This window comes from Homalodisca vitripennis, chromosome 5 (assembly GCF_021130785.1).
Source record: "Homalodisca vitripennis isolate AUS2020 chromosome 5, UT_GWSS_2.1, whole genome shotgun sequence".
Classification (NCBI taxonomy): domain Eukaryota; kingdom Metazoa; phylum Arthropoda; class Insecta; order Hemiptera; family Cicadellidae; genus Homalodisca; species Homalodisca vitripennis.
The window spans coordinates 103,470,875-103,482,365 of NC_060211.1; the positions used below are offsets into that span (position 1 = coordinate 103,470,875).

The 11,491-nt window shown below is 32.3% G+C and overlaps 1 protein-coding gene across 1 annotated transcript in view; it reads left to right on the forward strand.

The window, feature by feature from the left end:
* The window catches only part of LOC124363566 (RING finger protein 207-like), a 50,391-nt gene extending 39,532 nt beyond the window's left edge, over nt 1–10,859 (forward strand). Inside the window, 2 exon segments of the mRNA XM_046818820.1 lie at nt 3,401–3,596; nt 3,710–10,859. Of these exon segments, the coding sequence (XP_046674776.1) occupies nt 3,401–3,596; nt 3,710–4,052 (539 nt within the window). The 3' untranslated portion in view covers nt 4,053–10,859.
* The last annotated feature ends 632 nt before the right edge of the window (nt 10,860–11,491 follow it).

The window sequence follows — 11,491 nt, forward strand, 5'->3', positions numbered from 1 at the left end:
CAAGTTATGAAGTGGGGTTGGTAATATGATTTTTGTTGGCTAAGTACAATAAACCAATTGAGATTAATCGTGTAAGTTAGGTTATTATAAAATTTGTGCAAAATGTGTACTGAAAATCTTAACAGAAACCCGTAAAATTCAGTGTATGGCTGCATCATTTACATTTTTGGACACTTACGAAAGAGATGGTGACTTGCTGCTCGATGGAAACATTACAGGAGACGAGACTTGAGTAAATACTTGACTTGCTAAACCAAATTACAGTCTATGAAGTGGGGGCACACTCACTCCCCCAAAAAACCAAGGAAATACATACAAAGCTTGTCAGTATAGAAGATTATTGCAACTGTTTTTTGGAACAGGAAGGAGTTTTTCTTGTTGATTTCTTACAACGTGGCACAACCATAAATTTTATTGTGAAACCTTGCAAAAGTTAAGAAGAGGAATACTAAATAAACGCAGAGGAAAGTAAAAAAATTCAAAAAGTTTGTTTCTGCTTGATAACGCCCGACCACATGGCAAATTGGACTCGAAAGGTCCTGGATGTTTCAAGTGGGAGATGTTCTCATATCCGTCGTGGAGTCCGGACCTTGAACCCAGCAACTACCACCTGTTTCTAGCAATGAAGACCTAGCTTGCAATCTAGTGCTTTGATGACGATGTGGAACTGCAGGAGGGTGTGAATTTCTGGTTGGTATCACTCGGCAGAGTTTTATAACACTGGAATTTCAAACCTATAGGTCAACCGCTATTAAAGAAACCTGCGCAGAAGCAAATTTCTGAGCAGTACCGCACAGGAGGGGCCCCCCCTCCCAGAATTGGGGTGGGGAGTGGGACCAGCACCTTCTTGTATCTGTTTATCAGCTGTGTTGATCGTGTCTCGCTCTCACAGTTTTGTTTACTATGCAGCTACTTTACCTGTTCTATAACTATATATTTTATTGTGTATGGGTATATAAGTGTCGAAGTCTAAGCGTAAATTATTAATTGAACAGATTAATGTAGCTATAGATGCATCCGGGAAGCTTGTATTTTGTTTTGAGGTTAGCCTTGCAGTGGCAGTGGCTATTAAAGATTTGTCGTTCAATTTGAACGGGTCAGTCAAGTGATCCAGATCAGAGTGTTTTTTAAAAGACACGTTCACCTAGAACGATTCATTCACTTTTTCCTGACAATTGAATAAGTTTGATACTTTTTTCAAACCAGATATGTTATTTTTAATGATCATTAAAACTTATAATATTATTAATAAGTTCATTTAAAAACTCTTATCCATGAAAAATAGCTTAACATCATACGGAACTAACTAAAACTATAGAGTTTATGCATTAGGTTACACTAGGTCCTCAAAATTGTTCAGTCGTTACATTCGTTCACTGCTACTCGATTAAGAATAAAACCGTAATCATATAACTCAACATGGGGACTAGAGCCCCTTGTTATGACCTTACTTATGATAAATCAAAGGCATATCAATCAACCAAGTACTATAAGTATTATAAGTATTAACATTTAAAATATTTAGCAATGTATCTGGTAACTTACAATTACATTTTTAAATAAGTTTTAATAGATAAATTTGCATTTACTAGATTCCTGAAATAATGCATTTATTGTTATATATCTATCCATTCACTGAACGATATTCTTCCTCTATTCAAATACGATTTTATAGCAGATCCTTTCGTTCACTCGGTCATTACATCAAGTTGTTCATTCGTTCATTTTGTTCAGTCAACACGATGACCGGTAAACACGCTCTAGCGGGAATGCTTAGTAACTCTGTACTGACCGGTTCAACTGAACGGGTCGCAGCAGTGAACGATACCGACTGAGCCAGATTAGTCAGCTGATGAAATAGAGTGAACGCCGAGCAGTGGTGGGGATACTTGGAGGGGCGGCGGAGGGGTATTTATCCCACCCTGCGTGAACTCAAATCAACCAAGGTTTTTTTGTTAGCGGTTTACCTATAGTTCAATGCTATGATAGATGTCTAAATTTGTGTTGTGTGATAACAACACTGGCAATTATGTATGATAACTCAGAATGGCTATAGACTCAATAACTTTTGGCTGTTTTCATCATAATTGTAGCTACCTTTTTTAGGCTATTTGAAGATCTCCTCAGTCTTTTTCTCTCAATTAAATCATGGTTAGCTCTTTGTGTACTGGATTGGTGTGAACTCAATTGTGCTTAGCTCTTTGTGCACAAGATTGGTGTGAACTAAATTATGCTTACCTCTTTGTGCACAGGATTAGTATGAACTCAATTGTGCTTAGGATTGGTGTGAACTTATAACACCAAATGGTTATCACCATATAGGCCAGTAATAATGACACAAATTACCTGTTTTATGCATATCTCATAGGTAAAATAACTGCATTATATATTGTAAAATTTACTTATATTTTTGTATTGCATACTGCAATTTAATATTATTTATGAAATAAAAACCTTTATTATGATGTCCATATATTTAATTCCTCCATTTTTCACTGCCATTCAGTCTCAAATTATATTTAATCATCACTTAAATATTGCCACTTTGCTTTTTTGTGCTAAAAGTAGAATTAATCAGGGAAAAATTAGGATTTTATTCAGTAAATAAATCTCAAGCAGAATATTTGCTTATACAACTAGATAATACAACTATTTTAAATAGCAATAAAAATCTGAAAACTTTAATTTTAGAACAAGAGTAGACAATGACAGAAGCTACTAAATGGTTTAAAGGAAACCTTTTGGTAGTGAGTAATAGTAACAGAAAATTTAGTTTCTACTCTTGATAGAAACTATATTCTTGATACACAGAACCTGTTAAGCTAAGAGGCATGCACATGGATAACCGACTAAATTGAAAAGCATTACAATAATATTGAAATGCATACATTAAACTTTTGTCCCATCGGTGATCAAACTGATCAATTGATCAGTTTGATATTTAAAGTTAACGGCCACGTGTGAAATCTACCTTTCATCTGGCTAACCCGGAAGATATATTTTATATTTTAATTTCAATCTTGTTTTAATAAACATTTGTACTTTGGTTAGTTCTGTGTATTTAATATGAAATGAAAATTTATCACTGTGTGTGTGTGTGTACAACTGCCAGTACTCTATAAATCTCAGTTGATGTTTTGACACACACCACATTTTTCTTAAGCCAGGTAACCCAGCAGTGTCTAATTTTTTAAGGTTCTTTTTTTTGCCTATTTTATACACATGTGTTTTTAATCATGAACAGTAAAATGTTGGATGAACATATAGTTTTTTAATTGTTCACTAAGTCTTACTTCAATGTAAGCTTTTAATTGATGGTTGTTTAAAGTTCAATAAATAGTTTCAAAAACTAATAATAATAAGGTTGTTTTTATTTTTATTGTCTCTATACCATGTCTAGGGGGAGACGAAGATGAGGAACAGTACCAGCGCATTGCAGATGCAACAAGTAGTAGGGCAGGAGGAGAGACTGGTAGCTCAGTGATGACTCAGGCTATGGTACATCCGACCCCAGCTTCTCCCTCTCGGTCTCACCCCGTTTACCCCCACTCTGACACTGAAGACTCTGTATTCTACCCTGACACTCCCAGTTCAGGGTAAGAATATCTTTTATTCTTATAAATCATCAAATATTTAATCCAATTAATACAACATCATACTAAATTTTATTGTCATAAAATCACAGACACCCTGTTTTGTTTAATTGTAGGAGACGTTCATCCATGGACCTGATGGATCGACGAAAGACTCTAGTCGTAGTCATTGGAGCTGGGAAGAGCAAGGCTCGCCTGATGCAAAAACAGCGCTCCTGGGAAACATTTCCTCCAAAGAAACGACAGGACATGAACTCTTCAAAGTTTTGTCGTGATCCTGATTCGTTCAGGGGAGGTTTTGACTTGGCCGGTTTGAAGAAAGCAGACAGTTTTGAGGGTCACGAGGAAGCAGTGCGTACCTTGGTAGCTGCGGTTCAGGAGACTCGGACCTTGAGGAAACCCAAGTCACCGGCTCCTTCTACCCCGACTTCTCTTTCCGGACGGCAACCACCCGAGTAACCGATTATGTTACTAGTTACCAGTACTGTAGTTGTTACCGTGTAGATAATGTTTTAAACCAAAGAGCTTAATATTAATGATTAATAACTTGTCGAGTCTTTTACTTGCTTATTAAAGTATATTGGAAAGCACTGTTTGATGAGATGATTATCACGTGTTACGAGTTGTAGTTTATTGAAAGAAAAATCCATGATAGTAGCTTCTTAGAATGTGATATATTATACACTTGTTTTAGAGTTTAAATTATATGATACAGTATATTATAAAATTTTGTAAATATATATTAATTATTAAACAAACCATAATCAACGTGTTGGTTTGTGATATCAGTGCATTGTTGATCATTGTTTGTGATTTTAATACAGTACATTTTTATCAGAGTATTGATTAAAATTTTCATCTCTTAAACATCAAACATTGTACTATATTGATTATTCATTTTATAATTTTTTGTTCCCAATCATTACATCTTATTCTATCCTGAACATTAAATCTATTTCATTAGTAAATGTTCTATTAAAATGTAAGTGAAAGTATATTTTACATTAAATAACCATCTCATGTGTTCATCTCTACATCTAAAGCTTTTGTTTAATAGGGTTGCAGTTTGCAAATTTTTTCAGCCAGTTAATAAACAGTTAATAATATGCCTATAAGGCATAAAAAAAACATGCATGAGAAGTTTCTATATAGACGTCACATGTAAGGACTGTCACGTATGATTTGGTCTAAACCTGTACCTTGAATGTAAGCAATGAGAGTTAGTGAAACTCTTTTTTATTTAGTTAAAAATGTGAATTACATTCCTGTCGATAGCAGTAATGTAAAGGGTAAAGTGAAAATCTTATTTTCGAAGGCATTTTAGTTGACACTTGGAACCTCTTATGTAAAGGTGACATCTGAACTACCAGTAATGGGTTTGTGATAAAATATCTCTCAGCGGTCACTAATGTGAGGACTAGCTAAGCTCAATGGTACCTATCTTAGCATTAACAGGATGCACTAGGTAAGGCCATTGGCAATGCACTAATGAATGAGACATGAAATTGATACTTGGCAGTTAAGATCTAAACTTTAAATTGAATTCTGCAACGCTTGTAGTAAAATTTATAATTGGGTATTGAGAGCCCATTGCCAAGGATAGTTTTATCTTCCCTTCAGGGTGGGAATAGAAGTTTAACCTTACCAAATTAGGTTATTTTTGTTCTTGCAATAATGCAACTATGTCATTAAGAACACCCATAAGCCATAATTCGTGTAAGCATGATCATGATTTATGTTTATTTGACATACAAATGAAAAAGTAAATCATACATAAAATATAAACACTGAACGCTTTGTCAAAAAAGTACTGGGTTCTTCAGAACTTTAACCTATACATCAGAATAAAATAACAAATTAATTAATTTGTCATACTGAAGAAATAGGTTTAAAACAGCTGAGTATTGGACAAAGCCATTAACATCATTAAGGCATTATTGTGGTCCAAGACTGATGTCGGCTTGAGGATTGTGAGCATATTATCTTAATTCAACCTTTACATTCAACATGTTGAACTATACACATACAGGTACCTAGTTGCACTATAATTATGTAGTTAATATCTTGATTGCGGCACAAGACTGATGCTGACTCAAGGGTGATGAGGATATAAGCTGGTTATGACCTCCACAGTCAATGTGTTGAACCATACTTCTCTAGATGTACTATATGTTGCTAACACTTTCACTGTAACACAAGACTGATGCTGACTCGAGGATGGTGAGGACATGACCTCCAAAGTCAATGTGTTGAACCATACTTCTCTAGATGTACTATATGTTGCTAACACTTTCACTGTGGTACAAGACTGGTGTGTACTCGAGGATGGTGAGGATATAAACTGGTTATGACCTCCACAATCAATGTGTTGAACCATACTTCTATAGCTGTACTATATGTTGCTACCATTTGCACTGTGGCACAAAACAGATCAGGACAGTGAGTATATTAATTGGATATCTCCACAGTCAACTTGTTAAACCACACCTCTCTAACTGTACTTCACGTAGTTAACACCTTCAATGTAGCATATGACTGATGCTGAATCGAGGATAGTGAGGATATTGATATGACTTTCGCAGTCAATGTGTTAATGAACAGTCCAACAATAACTCATGTATATGCAGTGTTAGCATATCCAGGGACATTACAGTTTATATTTTATTACTGTATGATGCAGTCTGTTGACATCTGGCCAGCACTGTAAGTAAAGGTTACTTAAGAGGACTGCTCTCATTGTAATTATGGTTTAATTCTTCCAATAACTAGACATTTCTGATGTAAGGTGTTGTTACTGCAGTCCTGAGAAACAGTTTGCATTCAATAATATGTCACAAAGGTTTAGTCTTGAAGCATTGCCCCTATAGCTGAAGGCCTAATCAGTCCTTAAGTAGACAGGCAGTTCAGTTGTTTTTTAAATATGGCATACCTACTTTGACTTAGTTGTTAGACAAGATGTTTGTTTTCTGATTGAAGGTCTTATTTTGTAAGTCATACAATATCTTTATATTTTATTTATCTTGCTAAATAATAAAAGAGGAAATTTATATTTTCTGTAATATATGTAGTAATACGGATATCCGAATCAAATGGCGTCAAAAGGTTTATTCTTCACTAACTGTTTCTTCCTAGATAAAAAAGAATATTTGAACGCATGGCAGCATTCAGTCTAGAAGTGCCACCCTTTTTCCAATTTGGTAAATTTATTGTTGACGTAAATTATTTGTCTTTATGTTTCACTGAATTTACAGCTAAACTGCATCCCTTAATAATTTTTATTTGGATCCTATTCATTATTTTCCATTCGACAATTAGTTAATATTTATTGTTTACAGTCAGCGATGTATTGTTGTAATCTGTACTTCTATGTCATTGTCTATCACTGTTTCACTATGTTTCTACATTATAAAGAAATGTACTGTCACTAAAAATGATAAGTTATCACTAAGGAGTTGTAAACTTAAAGCTAGGTATTAAAATTTAAAATAAATAATCAATATTTATTACGTCTACTAACTGTCAATTGTACAATTTAAACAGCACATGTAATTGTTTATGTCTTGAATAATTTTTTATTTCAAATTAAATGCCATTTCGTAGCATTTTTGTTAAAAACAATTAATTAGTACGATCTATTTAAATAATATGTAAAATATATTTTAATTTACATAAGGCACATTACACAATGTTCCTGTATATTAATCTAGGGGTTTCAGATTTTTGTTAAATAAATAAATTCTGAAAGAAAACAAAATAGCAACTAAACATGTTTTCTCTTTTAAAATGAGTTAAGTCTAGTGTAAGATCATCGTTTAAAATGATGAATTCTCAACAAGAAATAACAACAATTTGTTTCCAAATTAAAAACAAAGTCCAATAAATTTATGTTTTATTTTATTATGTAAACAAGGAATGGCAATTTGTGTACCAGTTTCTTTTGTAGCCACTATACGAGGCATGTTTGAGAAATAACTACAATTTTGATACTACTGTACATATCACCTCATGCTTGTACTCTGCTATTGTCTATATGTAGTAAAATTGATAACAGGATAATAAGAACTCTGAATTAATAGTCTATTGTTTTACGAACAAAAGACATTATAATTAATATGAAGTACTTGGAAGATGTATTATCTTCATATGCTTCAATAAAAGATCTGGAGTTTTTCTGCATTGTATAATTTTTTGATAATATAACAACTTATATAGCTTACTCAAACTTCGTAAAAGTTTTAAATAAAATGATTATGCATTATAATTTGTTATTACATGTTCTATAAAATGTAACAATACCTTGTTTATTAAAATCGGTTCATATAAAAAAAGATTTGGATCTTTTACTTTTTGTAATTGTATTTAACATTTAATGTCTCGACATAGGAAACCACTTCCTAACAAAATTAATGCACAAAAAAATTTATATATTTGAGTTAGTAAAACATCTGCCAATTAAACAAAACAATCAGAAGGTTTTTTAAATAATTAATTCAAAATAAATAAAAAAAGTGGTAGATTATAACCAAGCTGAAATTTAAAATTACATAAAACACTTTTGAGTTATTTTCATCTGATAACGGTTCTGAATAGCTACTAAACTGTTTTATGACATATGTGGTGTGTCCTATATACATGTACACACACATAACGCATGTATCATATCGTACAAAGACTAGACTAAAAAAAAATATAGATGATACTTACTAAATGTCGAAGTCATTTCAATTTTCAAAAAGACAACCTTTGTCTCGCAAGCAATTATAGTCCAGTTTCAATACTTCCATTTTTAGTAAAATAAAAATAAATTCTATGAAGGACTTGTTAACTGTCTGAAAAATAATGAAATTCTAAATCCTGAGCAAATTGCAAAGATAAATCCACAATTTACATGGTGAATAACCTTTTGGGCAACGTTGTCGATGGATTGGAAGGGCAAGAACATGGGTTTAGCATATTTCTAGACCTTTCCAAACATTTTGAGTGCATGCATTATAAGAGACTGTTGCATCAGATGCACTCTTGCCTGTTGCATGCTGCACTATGTGTGATAAATGCAGGGTTTGATGTCTCCTGCATTATTGCTCATTTATCTTAAAGATCGAGATCAATGTGTAGTGATTTTGAATGTTATTTTAAACAATATTAAAATGACCCATGGTATCCCTCAGGGTTCTGTCTTGGACTTCTTCTATTTTTGATCTATGCATGCAGATTGAATTCAGTTATTCACCATGAGAAACTAATTCTATATGCGGAAAACATGGCTCTGCTTTAAAGCAAGTCAACACAAGGTCTTGAAATCCCTTTTTCATTCATGGAATTGTATTCATGCAATCAGTACTTCACTGAAATGAAACTAATTGGTCAAAATCTAGTATCATCAACTTCTGTGTTGGCTGCTTGATGATGTATTGCTGCCGGCTGTCTTTGTGGATGAGGTCCTTTTAGAGGAAACAAACTCCACAAAGTTTATTGGAATATCCTTAATAGAGGAATGATCTAGGATGGTCATATTGATACTGACTGTGTTAGAGTTACCTCTAGGATATATGTCCTACATCACCTAGGAAAATTATGTTCCCCAGAAGTTGAAAAATAGCCTAATGTCACCTAATACAATCACATTTTGCATATGGAGTAAGACTCAAAGGTAGTTGTGCCAAAAGAAAAATAGAATGAAGCTTCAGATTAAGGCTGTGAGAATCATTGGCAAGTTATTTTATAAAGAGATGCGGCAGGAGTGTTTCAGGGAGCTGGAGTTATTGATTCTGCCCTATTTATATGTTTTTGAAGTGTCCCTGTACTGCCATCAAGATGTAATTTGGTTCACGGTGGGGATTTTAAGTGTTATTAAACAAGAGGCAGAGACAAAATCCGAACTAAGCATCACAGGCTGTTATTATCACAGCATCCACCACAAGACATCGGTGTCAAACTAATCAACAGGCTCCAAGAAAGTAATAAAAATTGCAACAATCAAAATCAGTTCAAAACTTGTATCAAATGTCTTTTGGTGTCTAAATTCTTTTATTTGGTTGATGAGTTCATGAAGAGTAGCAGGGATTTCAATAAGATAGTGGATTTGGAAACAACGTGATTGTTGGAGGAGTGAATGTACTCGTATTTATACGAGTTTGACTGTGTGTGATATGCAAAGATTAGGTGATTTGTAATGTGGTATGATTTAACGATTACAAGATAATGTAAAATTGTCACCAAAATGCAATAACGGTATTATGCATGCGCTATTATAGGGCCAATAGGAGAATGGGTCTGGCTACAGAATGTAAATAGCATTATATTAAATTATTGTTATTTTAAGTCATTTTGTGAGGTCTGTCAAGAAAATATGTACAATAAAGTATATATTCCTTATAAAGTATAAAAGTACTTATTCCTTATAAAGTAGATAGACACAAGGAATATGTTTTAACATGTAGTTACACACCTCCACAGCAAAATGCTGCTAAGACAGATTTTCGTTAATACTTTCATTGTTTTTACGCATATGTTTAGAAACAATGATTGACAAGATTCAGTTAGTGTCCTGGTAAGGAAAAGAAAAAATATTAGACACAATCAATAAGATAAAATTTTGATGTAACCTGTGTGATATTTCAGTCATTATATGAATTTAAGATAAATTTTAATATTTATTATTTGTCTTATTTAAGTTAGCGTTTTATTTCTAGTGATAATTGATTGTATGGAAAACACCTGAAGTATGGATAGCTTAGCAAGGTAACCCATCACAGCAAAGTGTTATAACACAATACTTTTATTCCAAATTGTATCCTATACTCAACCATATAGCTTCTTTGTCAAACAATTATAATCTTATTTCTATATTAAATGGCATAATAAATCACATATAGTTTTATATATTCTATGTATGTTTTAAGAGAAGATTTTCGTAAATTGTGTTAATCTTATGGCATCTTATTATCAGTGTAAAATAAAAATAAATTATAGGCTATGTTTAATAAGAATGTTTTTACTCCTAAAAAGTTGAAATATCAGTTGTTTGTTTGGGGACCAGATATACTACTATTGAAGATTTAACATTAGTTTATTGAAAGTTCTGGTTTTCTGATGTGTATATTGAATCATGGTGTATTTTTTGGTTTGTTTATCTACTTTATGAAATATTTGGAAGAAACATTAATTTTTTAAAATTAAGACTTTGATATGCCTTTATTACATCATTTTTGTTACAATCACTCCATAATGATAATTATTGGTTGCAATAAATATTTATCAAGTACAGTTATGCAAAATACAATAGCAAAATATCATAATGTTTTTTAGATATATATTTTGTTTGGATTATATATTTACTATAAAAATCTTTAAAACTTTTTTAAAACAATAACATTTCATTTGGAAGATGTTTTAGGGATTTAGTTTTAGGAAAACATATTCACTTTTTATTCTTGTTATAATTTATGTTATTTATGAATAAAATGTCACTGTTATGAATAAATGTTACTTAATAAATTATGATGTAAACAATTTTTGGTTTGCCAGTAGATTGTAAATTTAGAATATTATTTATAGCAGGAGAGTTCCTAAGCATGTATTATATAAACAACATTTCTTGACAAGACACACATCAGTGGAATATGTGCACTTTTCCAATTACAAAAAATGTGCCATATTTAACTATCCACGTCTTTTAGAGCACCTTGGATACATTTCACATAAACCATTGACATATTCTTTGAGCTATCTTTTTACCGATTAAACTCTTTAATTTTTTACTTCTAAGTTTTAATCCTAAAAAAGTTTTAACTAGGCCTAAAATTTATTAGGATGTGATAAGAAATATAAGAAAAGCAACAATCCTTATTTCAGTAACGTTGCAAATTCAGTTTCTTATCTGTACCATTTACCAAATA